This window comes from Mytilus galloprovincialis, chromosome 1, assembly GCF_965363235.1.
Source record: "Mytilus galloprovincialis chromosome 1, xbMytGall1.hap1.1, whole genome shotgun sequence".
Lineage (NCBI taxonomy): Eukaryota > Metazoa > Mollusca > Bivalvia > Mytilida > Mytilidae > Mytilus > Mytilus galloprovincialis.
Window position 1 is genome coordinate 7,093,577 of NC_134838.1, and position 21,062 is coordinate 7,114,638.

Here is a 21,062-nt window from a genome sequence, read left to right on the forward strand (position 1 = left end):
ATAATATTATTCATAAAATTTCAGAATAATATCCGAAACAAAAATATATATTAAGGGACGTAACTGATGTGTTACTACAAAAACGTCTCATTTTCATTTTCACCAACTATTTTGCTTGAAATCGAGTACCTTCATTTAAAAAAATGGTAAAATCAAATAATGTTATACATTTATATGTAATATACCGTTAAACAAAGGAACTAAAGAGGGTGGGACAAATTTTCTCACCCAACAGAACTGCAAGAGAAAAATATATGAGATAAAAAATGTGTATAGTCTTTAGATAACTGATTATGTGATAAGGATTGGTATAGTGACACTATAAAAATCCTTGGTATAAACTATAGTGTCATTAGTAATTTAAATATTAGTGATGAGATTTAATCCTATTCCAGATTTATAATCGTGATGCGTTGCAGTAAGACGTCAAAGCAAAAAAAAAACAAGTTTCTAGATGTCATAATTATTTGGAGGGACTTTGGACTAACCTTCTTCTACCATTATGCAACCACCATCAATACACTGATTATTTTGCCAGTTTTGGATGCGCATGTTCATGTTTGAGATTAGAAATATGTATTGTGTATATATATATATATATATATATATATACAGTGAGGTTAAAAAGAATCCATGACAAATCACCCCACACCTAATCGCACCACTTTTTTACCAAATCGCCCCACAAAAAAAACCACCCCAAACTGGTTTACCAAATCCCCCCACTTTTTAAAAAATCGCCCCACTTGTGAAATGTGTTAAATCCCGTTAATATTACTCCTGCCAACTCGCCCCACTTAATGGAAAACGGTAAAATCTAGATTAATATATTATTAACCAGGATGAATTTAGTAATGATAACTCGCCCCACTTATGGAAAAAGATGCTATCCCATTGAAAACCTTATAGAAACATCGTAAATTATTCCTTTTTTTTAAATAGCAGTAAGAAGTGAGTATTAGTATTTCGGTAACGTGAATGTCAACTCGCCCCAATTGTGAAAAATAGAAAAATCCTGATGAATTGATTTATGCCAACTAGCCCCACTTATGAAAAGTACAAGTATGAATCGAGTTAACGGAAGGCATGTGCGAATATCGTATTTAACAAAAAATGGTCTCATGCAAGTGACAACAACAAATGTTATTATAAATTATTATATAATTATAAAATATTAATTCAGGGACAAGGTTACTAATCCGGTAATTGCTATGATAACAAATTGCTGTTAATTGAAATCCAAATCCTTTAATCATTGTGATATATTGCATTATGATACAATTAACAGGTTTCTTTTCAATTGTTATGCAAATAACTAAGCTTACATTTGTTTAGGGGCCAGCTGAAGGACGCCTCGGGTGCGGGAATTTCTCGTTACATTGAAGACCTGTTGGTGACCTTCTGTTGTTGTTTTTTTCTATGGTCGGGTTGTTGTCTCTTTGGCACATTCCCCATTTCCATTCTCAATTTTAAGAATACAGTTATTCTCCAACAATACGAAAATTATATTTAGAATTATAATTTCAGTATATCAATAATAGTAATTAAATAAATTTTCGGTTTGTTTGTATTTTGTGTAGATTAGTTTTCATTAAAGTGGGGCGAGTTGGCAGACATATTTTTTAAAAAGTGGGGCGATTTGGTAAATCAATTTGGGGCGTTTTTTTTTTAAAGTGGGGCGAGTTGGTGAAAAAGTGGGGCGATTTGCCAGTGGGACGATTAGGTGTGGGCGATTTGCCAGTGGGACGATTAGGTGTGGGGCGATTTGCCAGTGGGGCGATTTGTCCTGCTTCCATTAAAAACATCCTGGACTGTGGTCTAAATCTTCTCATGTAGGTGAGTCTTGAAACATTCAAGAAAGTCTGACTACCTACTCTGGTGTTGGTGAGTGGCAGTGCGTTCCAGTCCCTTATTGTTCTTGGATAGAAAGATTCTTTCCTAATTTCTGTTCTGCATGTTGGGAATTGGAAACTGTTGCTGTGTTACAAATGTAACCCCAACAACAGTCCAAAAAATAAATTTAATATTCATGTAACTTGTGAAACTTTTAAATTCCAATCTATGTCCAACCTCAAATCTCTGTCCTTTCCTTTGATATGTGTCCTGTGACGTCATGAAACTGAAATATATGGATCATGATCTTACATCCTGTACGTCCTAACCCTGTGCATAACTAAAGTTGTTTACTTATGAAGTTATGTAACAAGCTCGTCATCTGCTGCTTCAGTGTCTATCCATTTTCTACCCAACCACTGTGATATTGGGCAATTTTAAAAAAAGGTTTATTTGAAAGGTAGAATAAAATGGTAACATCTTGAATACAATTAATATTAACTATGGGGCTGGGGCCTTAGGGTCACACTTAAAAATATATTTCGGTTTGCCCAAACCCTAGGCAACATCGAGACAGTGGGTAGGTAGGTAGGCATTTTCTTTTCTTTTTTTGGCAAAGAGAAATTTAAGTATTAATGTTTATAAGTCTTCATGCCTATCTAAATAAAAAAATATATTTTCACATCAGGACAATAAAAGATTTTGAGAAGCCAGCTATTTTCTGGATAGGTAGGGTTGGGGCCAACATTTTAATGAGGTTATTTTTTTTCTTTCTTAGTACATTTTGATATATATATCATTATATATCATCAGGGTTTTTAAAGGCAGGAAAATCACTGCAATTGTCAACAAAGAAAAATCACATGGGTGTGCAGGTTATAACATACAGCATAAAATTTTTAAATCTTACCTTGTCACACAAAACTCTTTAATTAAAGTAACATTTGAATTAAAGAAAACTTTGAATGATAATTTAATAGATCTTTCATGTACAATATGTTATACATGTCAATATTTCATGTATCTGATAATAAGAAAACAAATTTTTCAATTACAGGCAGAAAGAAAATCTGTCAACAAATATTATCCACCAGACTGGGATCCTTCTAAAGGTTCTGTTAATAAGCATTTTGGTCAACATCCACTACGAGACAGGGCTAAAAAACTTGGTCAAGGAATCCTTGTTATCAGGTTTGATATTTATATTCTTTTTACACTAATTTTAAGAATTTGTATAAATTGCGATCATTGATTGAGATGCACATTTAAGTAAAGTTCCAAAGGCTTTTGGCTCAGTACTTTTTAGCAAGTTGACAAAAACCATATAAAAAAATGACTTAAGTAAAAATTGTTTGACAGAAAGATGTTATCTGCTGATGTACTGCAAGGATTAAAGCAAGCAAGCTACAATTTAAACATGTTATACTAATTTGAACAAGGTGAACCACCCAATATTACCCAACCGCAGGATAACCACTTCAGGTGTTGGTTCACCTTGTTCAAATTCAAGTTTACTTTTTTACTGTGAACCCCTGCATCCGACAGGATCCACCTTTGAAAATTGCGGCAATCATACACTTCACCCTATCACCAATACAATTGGAAGCAGTACCTCCCTTAGAGCGAAGCCAGTTAATTTGGTACGGGATGGCCAGTGGAGTGTTGTCCTATTTTGAAATGAACTGACATTTTATGATCTGCTTTCATCATTTCTACAATATTACCACTAGAAACCTCCATGAGAACAACTACACAGACGTGTAAGAATAGCAGCTAACCACATCATTAATAACTTTATTGACTATTTAATAGTGTTGTCAACGGTTAACCGGTTAACCGGTTAACCGTTCGAACGACCGAATACCAAAATCGCTAACCGGTTAACCGGACTTTTTTCAATTTTGGTAGATTTGATATATTTGTATAGAAATCATTAAATAGTTATGTTTTATTTAAAAATTGTCGTCGTGTTAATTAATTAGACAGATCAATTATCCAGTATATTGATTGTTATTGTTAATCCTAAAAACATAAAATTAATTAGAACTTGTCTCTCAGCTTGGGGCAGGATCTAAAAGAAACATAATTAGTTTACATGTTTTTTTAACAGTAACTTTAAATCAGTAATGCGATTAAATTTTAAAGTTCGTTTTTAATCTAATTTTGTGTAGACCTACATCTTAATGTGCAACCTCCGTCGTGCAAGGCGTAGTCTAACTTGAAACGAATTGCTTACTAAAAATTGTGAAATGCAAACCAATGTGAATGTTCTCAATGAATACGTGATAGTACGAGTAACATGCTTAAAGAAACAAGCAAACAAAGCAAAGAAACAGGTCGTACGGTGCCTTATAGTTATTAATTTCTGTGTCATTTTGGTCTCTTGTGGAAAATTGTCTCATTGGCAATCATACCACATCTTCTTTTTTATAATTAATCATTTCAAATTGAACCACTCCACATTATTTTCGGAGACAACAAGAGAAAAGAAAAGAATAATCGGTTTCAGACATATTCAATCCTACGAGATATAGAAGTTTTATTTCATTTTTATACGACCGCAAAATTTGAAAAATTTTTCGTCGTATATTGCTATCACGTTGGCGTCGGCGTCGTCGTCCGTCGTCCGAATACTTTTAGTTTTCGCACTCTAACTTTAGTAAAAGTGAATGGAAATCTATGAAATTTTAACACAAGGTTTATGACCACAAAAGGAAGGTTGGTATTGATTTTGAAAGTTTTGGTCCCAACATTTTAGGAATTAGGGGCCAAAAAGGGCCCAAATAAGCATTTTCTTGGTTTTCGCACTATAACTTTAGTTTAAGTGAATAGAAATCTATGAAATTTTGACACAAGGTTTATGACCACAAAAGGAAGGTTGGGATTGATTTTGGGGGTTTTGGTTCCAACAGTTTAGGAATTAAGGGCCAAAAAAGGGCCCAAATAAGCATTATTCTTGGTTTTCGCACAATAACTTTAGTATAAGTAAATAGAAATCTATGAAATTTTGACACAAGGTTTATGACCACAAAAGGAAGGTTGGGATTGATTTTGGGGGTTTTGGTTCCAACAGTTTAGGAATTAAGGGCCAAAAAAGGGCACAAATAAGCATTATTCTTGGTTTTCGCACAATAACTTTAGTATAAGTAAATAGAAATCTATGAAATTTAAACACAAGGTTTATGACCATAAAAGGAAGGTTGGGTTTGATTTTGGGAGTTTTGGTCCTAACAGTTTAGGAATAAGGGGCCCAAAATTGAACTTTGTGTGATTTCATCAAAAATTGAATAATTGGTATTCTTTGATATGCCGAATCTAACTATGTATGTAGATTCTTAATTTTTGGTCCCGTTTTCAAATTGGTCTACATTAAGGTCCAAAGGGTCCAAAATTAAACTTAGTTTGATTTTAACAAAAATTGAATCCTTGGGGTTCTTTGATATGCTGAATTTAAAAATGTACTTAGATTTTTAATTATTGGCCTAGTTTTCAAGTTGGTCCAAATGGGGGTCCAAAATTAAACTTTGTTTGATTTCATCAAAAATTGAATAAATGGGTTCTTTGATATGCCAAATCTAACTGTGTATGTAGATTCTTAATTTTTGGTCCAGTTTTCAAATTGGTCTACATTAAGGTCCAAAGGGTCCAAAATTAAATTAAGTTTGATTTTAACAAAAATTAAATTCTTGGGCTTATTTGATATGCTTTATCTAAATATGTACTTTGATTTTTGATTATTGGCCCAGTTTTCAAGTTGGTCCAAATCAGGATTCCATATCAAGTATTGTGCAATAGCAAGAAATTTTCAATTGCACAGTATTGCACAATAGCAAGAAATATCTAATTGCACAATATTGTGCAATAGCAATTAATTTTCAATTGGAGTTATCTTTCTTTGTATAGAATAGTAGTTGATAATATATGTTGGAAATTTGCCAGACATGACTATGATGTTATTTTCTATTTTTATTTGCCAATAACTTTATGTAAATAACTTCATTGGAAATTTGCCAATATAAAATGTTGCTGATGAAGCTTTTTTTCCTTATCTTATCTAAAATGTTTTAGATAATGTATGTTGGAAATTTGCCAGACATGACTATGATGTCATTTTCTATTTTTATTTGCCAATAACTTTATGTAAATAACTTCATTGGAAATTTGCCAATATAAAATGTTACTGATGAAGTTTTTTTTATTGTTTTATACAATAAACAATGTATATTCACTTTTACTACCAACCAATCTTTACCATTCAGTGATAACAAGCACTTTATTTTACATTTTAATATTTTATGATGTATTTAAAAGAGTAGTTATTGTTGCAAACTCCATTAGAAATTTGAATTGATATCAGTTTTGGAAAAAGGGAAACGGGGATGTGAAAAAAGGGGGGGGGGGGTTAAATTTTTCTCATTTCAGATTTCATAAATAAAAAGAATATTTCTTCAAACATTTTTTTGAGAGGATTAATATTCAACAGCATAGTGAATTGCTCAAAGGCAAAAAAAAAACTTTTAAGTTCATTAGACCACATTCATTCTGTGTCAGAAACCTATGCTGTGTCAACTATTTAATTTTAGATTTAAATAAGAAGAAATCTTTAATTGATTTGTAAAATCTTGACATTTGTTTTGTGTAAAAAAAACCATGTAATGTCAAAAATTTGATCACAATCCAAATTCAGAGCTGTATCACGCTTGAATGTTTTGTCCATACTTGCCCCAACTGTTCAGGGTTCGACCTCTGCGGTCGTATAAAGCTGCGCCCTGCGGAGCACCTGGTTAATTATTGGCCTAGTTTTCAAGTTAGTCCAAATTGGGGTCCAAAATTAAACTTTGTTTGTTTTCATCAAAAATTGAATAATTGGGATTCTTTGATATGCCAAATCTAACTGTGTATGTAGATTCTTAATTTTTGGTCCAGTTTTCAAATTGGTCTACATTAAGGTCCAAAGGGTCCAAAATTAAACTAAGTTTGATTTTAACAAAAATTAAATTCTTGGGCTTATTTGATATGCTTTATCTAAATATGTACTTTGATTTTTGATTATGGGCCCAGTTTTCAAGTTGGTCCAAATCAGGATTCCATATCAAGTATTGTGCAATAGCAAGAAATTTTCAATTGCACAGTATTGCACAATAGCAAGAAATATCTAATTGCACAATATTGTGCAATAGCAATTAATTTTCAATTGGAGTTATCTTTCTTTGTATAGAATAGTAGTTGATAATATATGTTGGAAATTTGCCAGACATGACTATGATGTTATTTTCTATTTTTATTTGCCAATAACTTTATGTAAATAACTTCATTGGAAATTTGCCAATATAAAATGTTGCTGATGAAGCTTTTTTTCCTTATCTTATCTAAAATGTTTTAGATAATGTATGTTGGAAATTTGCCAGACATGACTATGATGTCATTTTCTATTTTTATTTGCCAATAACTTTATGTAAATAACTTCATTGGAAATTTGCCAATATAAAATGTTACTGATGAAGTTTTTTTTATTGTTTTATACAATAAACAATGTATATTCACTTTTACTACCAACCAATCTTTACCATTCAGTGATAACAAGCACTTTATTTTACATTTTAATATTTTATGATGTATTTAAAAGAGTAGTTATTGTTGCAAACTCCATTAGAAATTTGAATTGATATCAGTTTTGGAAAAAGGGAAACGGGGATGTGAAAAAAGGGGGGGGGGGGGGGGGTTTAAATTTTTCTCATTTCAGATTTCATAAATAAAAAGAAAATTTCTTCAAACATTTTTTTGAGAGAATTAATATTCAACAGCATAGTGAATTGCTCAAAGGCAAAAAAAAAACTTTTAAGTTCATTAGACCACATTCATTCTGTGTCAGAAACCTATGCTGTGTCAACTATTTAATTTTAGATTTAAATAAGAAGAAATCTTTAATTGATTTGTAAAATCTTGACATTTGTTTTGTGTAAAAAAAACCATGTAATGTCAAAAATTTGATCACAATCCAAATTCAGAGCTGTATCACGCTTGAATGTTTTGTCCATACTTGCCCCAACTGTTCAGGGTTCGACCTCTGCGGTCGTATAAAGCTGCGCCCTGCGGAGCACCTGGTTAATTATTGGCCTAGTTTTCAAGTTAGTCCAAATTGGGGTCCAAAATTAAACTTTGTTTGTTTTCATCAAAAATTGAATAATTGGGATTCTTTGATATGCCAAATCTAACTGTGTATGTAGATTCTTAATTTTTGGTCCAGTTTTCAAATTGGTCTACATTAAGGTCCAAAGGGTCCAAAATTAAACTAAGTTTGATTTTAACAAAAATTAAATTCTTGGGCTTATTTGATATGCTTTATCTAAATATGTACTTTGATTTTTGATTATGGGCCCAGTTTTCAAGTTGGTCCAAATCAGGATTCCATATCAAGTATTGTGCAATAGCAAGAAATTTTCAATTGCACAGTATTGCACAATAGCAAGAAATATCTAATTGCACAATATTGTGCAATAGCAATTAATTTTCAATTGGAGTTATCTTTCTTTGTATAGAATAGTAGTTGATAATATATGTTGGAAATTTGCCAGACATGACTATGATGTTATTTTCTATTTTTATTTGCCAATAACTTTATGTAAATAACTTCATTGGAAATTTGCCAATATAAAATGTTGCTGATGAAGCTTTTTTTCCTTATCTTATCTAAAATGTTTTTAGATAATGTATGTTGGACATTTGCCAGACATGACTATGATGTCATTTTCTATTTTTATTTGCCAATAACTTTATGTAAATAACTTCATTGGAAATTTACCAATATAAAATGTTGCTGATGAAGTTTTTTTTATTGTTTTATACAATAAACAATGTATATTCACTTTTACTACCAACCAATCTTTACCATTCAGTGATAACAAGCACTTTATTTTACATTTTAATATTTTATGATGTATTTAAAAGAGTAGTTATTGTTGCAAACTCCATTAGAAATTTGAATTGATATCAGTTTTGGAAAAAGGGAAACGGGGATGTGAAAAAAGGGGGGGGGGTTTAAATTTTTCTCATTTCAGATTTCATAAATAAAAAGAAAATTTCTTCAAACATTTTTTTGAGAGGATTAATATTCAACAGCATAGTGAATTGCTCAAAGGCAAAAAAAAACTTTTAAGTTCATTAGACCACATTCATTCTGTGTCAGAAACCTATGCTGTGTCAACTATTTAATTTTAGATTTAAATAAGAAGAAATCTTTAATTGATTTGTAAAATCTTGACATTTGTTTTGTGTAAAAAAAACCATGTAATGTCAAAAATTTGATCACAATCCAAATTCAGAGCTGTATCACGCTTGAATGTTTTGTCCATACTTGCCCCAACTGTTCAGGGTTCGACCTCTGCGGTCGTATAAAGCTGCGCCCTGCGGAGCACCTGGTTAATTATTGGCCTAGTTTTCAAGTTAGTCCAAATTGGGGTCCAAAATTAAACTTTGTTTGTTTTCATCAAAAATTGAATAATTGGGATTCTTTGATATGCCAAATCTAACTGTGTATGTAGATTCTTAATTTTTGGTCCAGTTTTCAAATTGGTCTACATTAAGGTCCAAAGGGTCCAAAATTAAACTAAGTTTGATTTTAACAAAAATTAAATTCTTGGGCTTATTTGATATGCTTTATCTAAATATGTACTTTGATTTTTGATTATGGGCCCAGTTTTCAAGTTGGTCCAAATCAGGATTCCATATCAAGTATTGTGCAATAGCAAGAAATTTTCAATTGCACAGTATTGCACAATAGCAAAAAATATCTAATTGCACAATATTGTGCAATAGCAATTAATTTTCAATTGGAGTTATCTTTCTTTGTATAGAATAGTAGTTGATAATATATGTTGGAAATTTGCCAGACATGACTATGATGTTATTTTCTATTTTTATTTGCCAATAACTTTATGTAAATAACTTCATTGGAAATTTGCCAATATAAAATGTTGCTGATGAAGCTTTTTTTCCTTATCTTATCTAAAATGTTTTTAGATAATGTATGTTGGACATTTGCCAGACATGACTATGATGTCATTTTCTATTTTTATTTGCCAATAACTTTATGTAAATAACTTCATTGGAAATTTACCAATATAAAATGTTGCTGATGAAGTTTTTTTATTGTTTTATACAATAAACAATGTATATTCACTTTTACTACCAACCAATCTTTACCATTCAGTGATAACAAACACTTTATTTTACATTTTAATATTTTATGATGTATTTAAAAGAGTAGTTATTGTTGCAAACTCCATTAGAAATTTGAATTAATATCAGTTTTGGAAAAAGGGAAGCGGGGATGTGAAAAAAAAGGGGGGGGGGGGGTTAAATTTTTCTCATTTCAGATTTCATAAATAAAAAGAAAATTTCTTCAAACATTTTTTTGAGAGGATTAATATTCAACAGCATAGTGAATTGCTCAAAGGCAAAAAAAAAACTTTTAAGTTCATTAGACCACATTCATTCTGTGTCAGAAACCTATGCTGTGTCAACTATTTAATTTTAGATTTAAAAAGTTTGAAGAAGAAATCTTTAATTGATTTGTAAAATCTTGACATTTGTTTTGTGTAAAAAAAAACCATGTAATGTCAAAAATTTGATCACAATCCAAATTCAGAGCTGTATCACGCTTGAATGTTTTGTCCATACTTGCCCCAACTGTTCAGGGTTCGACCTCTGCGGTTGTATAAAGCTGCGCCCTGCGGAGCACCTGGTTCAATCTTAAGTTGGTACATACGCTATAGTTGATACGGTGCATCTGATTATTAAAGATCAAACTTCGCCAGGAATCCTCAAAGCAAGCCGTATAATGCCAAAAGGACAATATTAAATTTTAAAAGCGTAAATGTATGACTTGGATGAAAGGTTGTCAAATTGACACTCATACTACATCTTATATCTATGTGTAGGGTACTAGTGATAAGGCTTTCAAACCCCAATCTGAACTATACCGGTTAACCGGTTAATCGGTCGAACGATTGTCCGAGTAACCGGTTAGGCAAAAGTGTACGATTTGACAACACTACTATTTAACTATACTATATTCTTATTTTACTTTCACTTTCTATTTATATCTATAAGGTTGTCATAACAACCTCTTTTGTTCGGCGAACCACACAACCGCAAAATTTGTACTTCACTGTTTGATTTCATGTGTAATATTGTCCTGAAGACACCACCCTTTTTGGCGAAACATGTCGACCAGAATAAACTCTTACCATGCGGTAATTGATGGGTGTTGTTGTCTTTATTGTTTTACTATATTATGTTATACTAATGTTAAACTAGTTAAAAATACTTTCATTGTCATGTCTTCAGAATTTTATCATACAATGTAGTTATTGATTATGGAAACAGTTTTTACTATCCTAAAACACTAGACTAGTATCTACTATTGAACCATAAAAGTTTGCATTTGTTTGACCATAAAATATAATTTAAGTTTGAAAAAAAATAAAACCCTGAATAATTTGTTTATACTTGCAGATTTGAGTTGCCATATAATATTTGGTGTGGTGGTTGTAACAGTCCTGTTGGAATGGGTGTAAGGTACAATGCAGAAAAGTCAAAAGTTGGAAATTACTACACGACCCCCATCTACAAGTTCAGGATGAAATGCCATCTTTGTGACAACTACTTTGAAATACAGACAGATCCTAAGGTAATATCACCAGCTGATTCTGGGAAAGATTTTATCTCCTAAAGGCTTTGCAATAAAGTATCAATCTTAATTTTAATAAATAGAGAGGTACAAATGTATATATGTTGCTGACTTTTAAAAGTGAAAAACCCCATATATGTGAACTTGTGTTTCATTTAGAAATTATTATCATTTTCTGTCTCATAAAAATCGTTTTGAAATATGAAAAAAAATATCTTCTTCTGCATGTTATGTTCCACAATTAATGTTTTGATTTATCAAAAGTTAGCGACATAAAAATGAAATATTGGCACAATATGGGAATACATCTTAAATGAAGCTTGAAATTTGTTATCTCTTGAATGTATTAAATGAATTTTAGAGCAAGGTAATTTGAGACGTATTTCTTTCTTCCAAGAACCATGACTATGTAATCTTATGTGGTGCCAGAAGGAAGGAACAAAGATGGGATCCAAAAGATAATGAACAGATTGTTCCAGAAGGTAGGTTGTACATAGAAACTCAGATTTCTTCCACAAATGAAACTGTCATAATTATTATTGACTTTAAAACAAAGTAATTAACATAAAGAAAACAAAAAGTGTGGCACTTACTTCTAGTTACTTGGAAGGATTGCAGTCATGTCCATTTACCTTTAAATTCAAACCACGGTTTTACGATAGATATTAGAAGATGAGGTATGAGTGCCAATGAGATAACTGTCCATCCAAGTCACAATTTATAAAAGTAAACCATTAAAGGTTGAAGTACAGTCTTCAACAAACCCATTTTATTTCTTTAAAAATCCTGATACTGTCAAAGGGAAAAAATGTTGTAAAACTGAACGAAAAACTTTCATAGTCACAAACGGTTTGATAAATGGTAAATTATGTTTAATATGATTTAAAATTCTGTAGGTCTTAAACCAATTGAAGAAGGCCTTCAAAAAAACTGCAAAAGACATACAGCTTCATTTAATATTCAAACAGCTATTAAAAAAACTCCATGTCAGTGATTATTTTGATAACAAACAGGAAAAGGCACTATCCTGTCATCACTAAGGTTTGAGTTCTAACCTTGTGCAGAGCAAGTGCTTCCTGTCAACAGTCTGTTGTTCTGTCCAGGAACTCTGGCTTCCTCCATCAATAAAAACTAACCACCATGATATAGCCAACAGAGCAAGTGCTTCCTGTCAACAGTCTCTGGCTCTCTCCAGGAACTCCGGCTTCCTCCATCAATAAAAACTAACCACCATGATATAGCCAACAGAGCAAGTGCTTCCTGTCAACAGTCTGTGGTTCTCTCCAGGAACTCCGGCTTCCTCAACCAATAAAAACTAACTGCCATGATATAGCCAATAGATCTGAAAGTGGCGCTAGACACCAACAATCAGTAAATTAATTAAAAGAGTGTGCGTCAATAAATGTTACTGAAAAAAAAAATGATATCTTTCTTTTCCAGATAAAGCAACACAGAAGAAACTAGCTACAGATTCTATGTACAAACTTGAACATGGTTCAGATGATAAACAAAGAGGAAAATCTGTTATTAAAACAATAGGACAAATAGCTGATGAACGAAACCAGTATAAAGATGACTATATAATTAACAAAATAGCTAGAGAAAAATTTAGGGTATTATGATTATTATTGTAATTCAAGAACTTGTTTTTAAGTCCAAGATTTGCTTGATATTGGCTATGGATCAATATTTTATATTTACATAAAGAAATGTTTTCTTAAGTAGCCAAGGCTTACAGTTACATCTAAGTTAGATCAAGTATATTTGCTATATGAAATGGTTGTAAGGTGTACATGTCTCTTCTCCTTGGGTCAACAATATGTTTTGTGGAAAGGTCTATTTCTCAGATACTATAAGCAATGTAGCAACTATACTTGATGAATAAAATGTAAAGAACACATATATCTTTCTGGCAGAGTTCACCTTACATTGACCTGACATACATTTATAATTTACATGGTTAAGTATATTTAATACTTATAGTAAAACCTAGCTTTATTTGAAAAATGTTTGGTGACTGATATCCTAAAGAAAAAATTAAGATGAAAATACCAATATCTGACAGATCTATGTGACATAATGTCTTGTAAACCCTTGAGGATGTTATTGGAGATGTATTATACTTTTTATGTTTTCTTTATAAAATTTCAACTAAAAAGTGGCTTTATCACACATTTGCCTTTGAAGTCCATATACATAAATATCCATGAATATGCCTAGGTCTTATTTTTCAAAAACCTATTAGTAATTAGACATGTTGTGGCAGTTTATGAATTTCTGCAGCTTATGTTGACTTGGAGCTGCCTCATTGAATTAGACCCTACATCTCTTAACTCAGGTTTTGATGCAGTAAATAACATATGTTGTAGAATGAGAAGAAAGCAATTAAAGTAACAGAAGAGGTAGATAAAGAATTATTATTAAAATCATCCCTTGACATCTCACTGGTGAAGGAAACAGACGAAGATAAGAAACTTGCTGGGCTACTGAGACTTAGACCTACAGAAAGTAAGATTATATAAAGTGGGCTATTGAGACTTAGACCTACTGAAAGTAAGATTATATAAAGTGGGCTACTGAGACTTAGACCTACAGAAAGTAAGATTATATAAAGTGGGCTACTGAGACTTAGACCTACTGAAAGTAAGATTATATAAAGTGGGCTATTGAGAGTAGACCTACTGAAAGTAAGATTATATAAAGTGGGCTACTGAGACTTAGACCTACTGAAAGTAAGATTATATAAAGTGGACTATTGAAACTTAGACCTTCTGAAAGTAAGATTATATAAAGTGGGCTACTGAGACTTAGACCTACTGAAAGTAAGATTATATAAAGTGGGCTATTGAGAGTAGACCTACTGAAAGTAAGATTATATAAAGTGGGCTACTGAGACTTAGACCTACTGAAAGTAAGATTATATAAAGTGGGCTATTGAGACTTAGACCTTCTGAAAGTAAGATTATATAAAGTGGGCTACACTTTTGACTTAGACCTACTGAAAGTAAGATTATATAAAGTGGACTATTGAGACTTAGACCTTCTGAAAGTAAGATTATATAAAGTGGGCTACTGAGACTTAGACCTACTGAAAGTAAGATTATATAAAGTGGGCTACTGAGACTTAGACCTTCTGAAAGTAAGATTATATAAAGTGGGCTACTGAGACTTAGACCTACAGAAAGTAAGATTATATAAAGTGGGCTACTGAGACTTAGACCTACTGAAAGTAAGATTATATAAAGTGGGCTACTGAGACTTAGACCTACTCAGAGTAAGATTATATAAAGTGGGCTACTGAGACTTAGACCTACTGAAAGTAAGATTATATAAAGTGGGCTATTGAGACTTAGACCTACTGAAAGTAAGATTATATAAAGTGGGCTACTGAGACTTACACCTACTGAAAGTAAGATTATATAAAGTGGGCTATTGAGACTTAGACCTACTGAAAGTAAGATTATATAAAGTGGGCTACTGAGACTTAGACCTACTGAAAGTAAGATTATATAAAGTGGGCTATTGAGACTTAGACCTACTGAAAGTAAGATTATATAAAGTGGGCTACTGAGACTTAGACCTACTGAAAGTAAGATTATATAAAGTGGGCTATTGAGACTTAGACCTACTGAAAGTAAGATTATATAAAGTGGGCTATTGAGACTTAGACCTACTGAAAGTAAGATTATATAAAGTGGGCTATTGAGACTTAGACCTACTGAAAGTAAGATTATATAAAGTGGGCTATTGAGACTTAGACCTACTGAAAGTAAGATTATATAAAGTGGGCTACTGAGACTTAGACCTACAGAAAGTAAGATTATATAAAGTGGGCTACTGAGACTTAGACCTACTGAAAGTAAGATTATATAAAGTGGGCTATTGAGAGTAGACCTACTGAAAGTAAGATTATATAAAGTGGGCTACTGAGACTTAGACCTACTGAAAGTAAGATTATATAAAGTGGACTATTGAAACTTAGACCTTCTGAAAGTAAGATTATATAAAGTGGGCTACTGAGACTTAGACCTACTGAAAGTAAGATTATATAAAGTGGACTATTGAGACTTAGACCTTCTGAAAGTAAGATTATATAAAGTGGGCTACTGAGACTTAGACCTACTGAAAGTAAGATTATATAAAGTGGGCTACTGAGACTTAGACCTTCTGAAAGTAAGATTATATAAAGTGGGCTACTGAGACTTAGACCTACAGAAAGTAAGATTATATAAAGTGGGCTACTGAGACTTAGACCTACTGAAAGTAAGATTATATAAAGTGGGCTACTGAGACTTAGACCTACTCAGAGTAAGATTATATAAAGTGGGCTACTGAGACTTAGACCTACTGAAAGTAAGATTATATAAAGTGGACTACTGAGACTTAGGCCTACTGTCACAACATGGATTTTTGGGTACCGATGTGCAGTTGGGATTTCAAAAATAGCCCCATTAATATATTATAGTCTTGTGAAATCCTAACCCATAAACATATTTCATGGCAAAATCATAACCCATTCATAGATACCTCAGCTATCGCATATTACATTTTTTACATCTGGACTTGATTTTAAACGATTAATACGACATTTATACAAAAATATAATCGAAAGTTGAAAATTATTGACCCGTTGACATATTACCTTGATGAAATAGCAACCCATTGATATATTTGATGTGTCAAAAAAGGGACCCATTTCAGCGGCACATCTGTAGGTTACAATACACCATTAGATTTTTGGGGTGCAGCCATTTTATGAGCATAACATTGTATTCAGAATTAAGAGTATGGCTAATCCTGGTTGGTTGATATGTGCGCCTGTTATTTTGTATTATTAGAGACTTTGTGCATTCTGCATTTTATCATAGGCCAAACAAATTATTTTCCTTAGCCCTAACGGAAATTAGATGTCTTTTCAACGCTAGGACGAGACATGTATTTTTAAGTGCAAAATTGATAGGATTGGGAGATAAGTACAAAATATGTAAAGAAAAGCATCGCGAACCTATATTTTTTGGACCAAAAAATACTGTCCAAATAATTTTTCTGTAATTCTAGCAAGGTTTCGTTAAAAAAATCAACTTTCTAAAGTCTATCTCAAAAATGGCTATCATTGTCGCCTATGGGGAAATTTATTGTTTATTTCAATCTGTATATACCTTCATATAGGAAGAGACCCCTCCCGTGGTCATATTTTATGTAAAACTTCATAGGTTAAGGTCAAAAACTTCAGTTTGTCAGTTTGTGTTTCAGTTGTCAACCCCATGTCCTATGGTAAAGATACAATTTTTTTACCATAAGTTATTATATTACATTACCAGAGCAGGGCCCACATTTCAATCTAGTTAATGTTTGTGTTTTGACCACTTTTATTAGTTTTAATACTTATTTCCAACATTTCAGAATATGATGAAAAACAGATACAGAAAAGGAAAGAAATTGAATCAAGACCCATTTTTGAAACAAATAAAACAGAAGACTTGCTACAAAAAGGAAATGATACCAAACATAACTTAGCCAAATCTATTGCATTGAGGAAAACCAGTCCATTTGACACGATTAAATCTTCTACTAATTCATCAAAGCAGATCAGAAAAATGTTAGGAGTTAAAAAGAGATCACTGGAAAGCAATTTAGAAGAAGATTCTCCACAATTTAAAAAGATGAAAGTTGGTATGGACATTTCAGTTGAACAGGCAATGGATAATGGAAATTTAACCACTGGTTTTGTAGATACAGGGAGTGATATTGTTCCTGAAGATTCTATAAATCGTCCTGATTCTTATAAATCATTTTGTGATATAGACAAAAACATTATTAAAGCAGATACTTGCAAAAGTCCTGTGATAAAGTTACAAAGTCCAATAACCAGCAGTGGTGCTCTTAGTTTAGTGTCAGTATATGCTGACAGTGAAAGTGAATCTTCAGAAGGATAAATAAATTATTAATTTTATTTGTGTTTACATTTTATTCCTTGTACCCATGACAATAAATGATGTACTAGATCAACACACAATTGATAAGATTGGCCCACACTTGAGTAAAGTTTCCCAACTGAAACAAGTATTGCTCTAATGGCCTTAAAGTTGTTATGATTCACTTTGGCAAAGACTTTTAAATTTTTGTCCCTGCAAAATGGAGGACATAGAAATATTGTATGTCCATCTGTCCAGTCTTGTTTAGTGTCTTACATGTACAATTCTTGCCAGATTTTTTATAAAACTTATATTATAGATTTATACATGTATCAGCAATGTCTTGAATGAGTTTGAAAATCAGTGCCGATTTATTATTTTTTAAAAAGAGTTTTTCCCCGGAGAAACATTAATAATATGGAAAATTGAATCGTTAGTGCTCTCATGTGTACAATTCTTACCAGATCTTTATGAAACTTAACTTGCAGGTTTTATTTTGACTTTGACTTCATTTTCATGGTTCATTGGTCAAATGTTAATTTTTTTGTGGTTTGGTATGTTTCTTTGGCACATTGTATTAACAACAGGATATTATATTTGGTTTATAGGTGTGCATGTCTGTCTGGCTTGGTTTACTTGACATCATTTTCATGGATCATTGTCATTCATTAATGACACTAAGTTTAGGTGACACTTTTCATAAAACCTTCATATCACTGACCTTCAACATAAGTTCCATCATTAAGTAAATTAGGCATAGCATGTGCACTCTTGACCAAAACATCTTGGTATTCAGAACCAAAGTTAGTTTCTGTAAGTTATGCTGTAACAGTAAAGGGTGTTTTCCAATCTCTTACTTACCTACATCCAGTTAAGCCTACCTACATTGCAGTTGCAGATCCAGGGGGAGGGTTCCAGGGGTTTGAACCTTGTTGGTATAGTATTAAAATTGCCTTACAATTATCATGTATTGATCGTGGTCCAGTTTAAGCAGAGAAATTTGTGTTAGTCCTTTTTGGGATACGATTGCTTTTAAGCAATCTGTAGACTTTTACCGTTGACTCAGGGCTCATTCCCTCACGTCAACCGTTTTATTCTAAACATTCAGCAACATCTCAGATTCTTATGATTGTCTTGCTTTAAAAGGTAAAAACAAGCAAAAGGATTGAACATAAACAACTTTCCTGTAATGTTCTTCTCATAATCTTCATGTTTGATTTTTCCCTTGACTTATATGCGTGTTTTTAACAACACGGAAAATCAGAATTAAGCAGTATTTATATTTAGTGTTTTTATAAATTTAGAAACACGTCAGAGGGAATTCTACGGAAGCCGATAAGGGCCATTCAAAAAAAATATTTTATGTCGTAATTACGACATAGCATGTCGTAATTTCGACATAACATGTCGTTATTACGACATCGCTATGTCGTAATTTCGACATAACATGTCGTAATTTCGACATAACATGTCGTTATAACGACATCGCTATGTCGTAATTTCGACATATCATGTCGTAATAACGACATCACTATGTCGTTAAAACGACATAGCTATGTCGTAATAACGACATCGCTATATATAAAAGAATATGTATTATGATTGCCAAGAGACTAAATGACACAGAAATTAACAACTATGGGTCATCATCATGCCCCCAATAATGAGAAAAGCCCCCGATTAGTCAGCTATAAAAGAGGGAGGAAAGATACCAAAAGGGAGAATCCCCGAAATGCTGTGTGGCAGACAGTGTTATTAATTAATTATTAGCTCCCTTGGTAAAAATCCAAATTTCATATTTAATGTATTTCATTGTTAAATAATTTACATGAAGCTTAATAAGTATATATTTGTTAATTGCATAGGTTTTGCTATTTGAATTCATTGGTTAAAGATTTTTTATTTATATTGTAAAGTTTGATATTTGCATCGTCGCAAAATCTTTGGTTACCTTCTTTGGATACCTTAAGTGAGAAACTTATATATTTTTAAAATCCCGTCCAAGTTTTAAAGTTACCTGCCTTGGAAGGGCTGTACAGCCAGACAAGTTTGAAATAAACAAATAAGACGTGGAACTATATGAGGACTGAAATTGCATGGCAAGCATTCCATCTCCTTTTAAATAAGCGCAAACTACACGGCTTCTTGTAATAAGGGTGAATTGAAGTATTGATAGCTCTATTTCTACTTTCAAACGTTGGGCACGACATTCCTACAACACGACGTTACACTTTAACATGCGGCGTCGTAGAGGGTTTTTGACTTCGTTTAATTTTTGCAAGTTTTATTCGGTTTTTCATATTGTTGGTTGATTCTGGTTCTGTTCGTTTTGTGATGTCAAAAATTACCTCGAGTTGTGGAAATCGATTTAATAATGTTTACTCTTTAAGTTATTTCAACTAAAAATGCAGTACTGTCGCAAGTAATGTAGGAAGGAAAGATGGGACGGAAGTACATGCATACGGTTTTCCATATTTTTGTTTTATCATAGGATGTTAACTTTCAAGGTGCATATCATCTGTCATTGTAAAATTTCTATATCTTAATTCAACCAATACAAATATATCTGACACTCTGCAAGTAAATCGAACATTTTTACCCTTGGTTAAATTTGAATAGAATTGTATTTTCCCTGGCACATAAGTTGTCGAAATGCACCCCTTCAATTACTTGAACCTTGGCTTGAGAATTATTTCCCAAGTCATCTATAGCGTTTAACTTCTGATATACATTCTAAAGTATAGTAATCTACTCCTGGATCGTCCGTGAAAACGGCAAATATAATCCCGGGTTTTTATTAATTCGATGAAACGGTTTTCGTTGCTGTTTGGGATTCGTCTTTCAATTACCTCCATTTCATGCACAAGTTTATATTGACGAAAAGTTCCGGCTTCGCTAGTACAGGAATTATTTTCATCACGACCGTTATAAGTTAACATGAATAGCAGGACAAATCGCGAAGTAAAACATTCCGTGAACTGGTATTAAGTCTTTAAATATTGGTGATTGCACCTTACTGAAGTGACGACTTTAAATGATCTATTTCGGAGTACCTCCGCAACATAAATTTCAATTCGCATTTTACATTTAGAGGACTGTCTTGGTGTCTCCAATTTGTCTTTGCAAAAGTTGGACGAAGTTCATGTAATGGGATGTTTTCCCCATTTCCCAATTCTTTTAAATAAATCGTTAAAAGCTATAAACGATTAATAAAAATTGCAAAATTTAACCTGTGGCGAACCTATGTCCCCGGGCGGAGTCTATAGCAACATGCACTATTCTTTTTTTTCGGCAGCAATCATCAACCTCTTTTTCCAAATTTTATAACACGATTTGTTTTAATTATCATGAACATTTAATTGAAACTTTAGGTTCACATGTAACGTCGGAAATTAGCGTCTTTAGGATTTTATCTAACTTTTGTTTTTATTAATTATAAAAAATACGCGTTAACTGCTTTGAAAAATGAAATATCAACTTGGACAAAATGGCTACCGTTTGAAAAACGACTGTGTAGAGAAGATTTTTATTGAATCAGCAATATTTGAACTCACATGAGGCAAATATTTGTACTTTTGTTAGATCTTATTATTGTCTTACTCTTTTTATTCATTTTCTGCTGT

At 32.3% G+C, this 21,062-nt stretch overlaps 1 protein-coding gene across 1 annotated transcript; it reads left to right on the forward strand.

The window, feature by feature from the left end:
* Positions 1-46: 46 nt before the first annotated feature.
* Positions 47-17,477, forward strand: LOC143064324 (coiled-coil domain-containing protein 130 homolog). The gene is made up of 7 exons (XM_076237082.1): positions 47-146; positions 2,891-3,024; positions 11,350-11,524; positions 11,922-12,006; positions 12,965-13,137; positions 13,894-14,032; positions 16,928-17,477. Exons 1-7 carry the CDS (start codon positions 144-146, stop codon positions 17,458-17,460), a joined length of 1,242 nt encoding a protein of 413 aa, XP_076093197.1. The 5' UTR covers positions 47-143; the 3' UTR covers positions 17,461-17,477.
* Positions 17,478-21,062: the final 3,585 nt, after the last annotated feature.

What these genes read in the sequence shown, in the direction of transcription:
- LOC143064324 (XM_076237082.1), top strand. An exon ending in CAAGGAATCCTTGTTATCAG is followed by an intron (nt 3,025 to 11,349) that starts GTTTGATATTTA and finishes TTATACTTGCAG; the next exon opens with ATTTGAGTTGCCATATAATA. An exon ending in TAGCTAGAGAAAAATTTAGG is followed by an intron (nt 13,138 to 13,893) that starts GTATTATGATTA and finishes CATATGTTGTAG; the next exon opens with AATGAGAAGAAAGCAATTAA.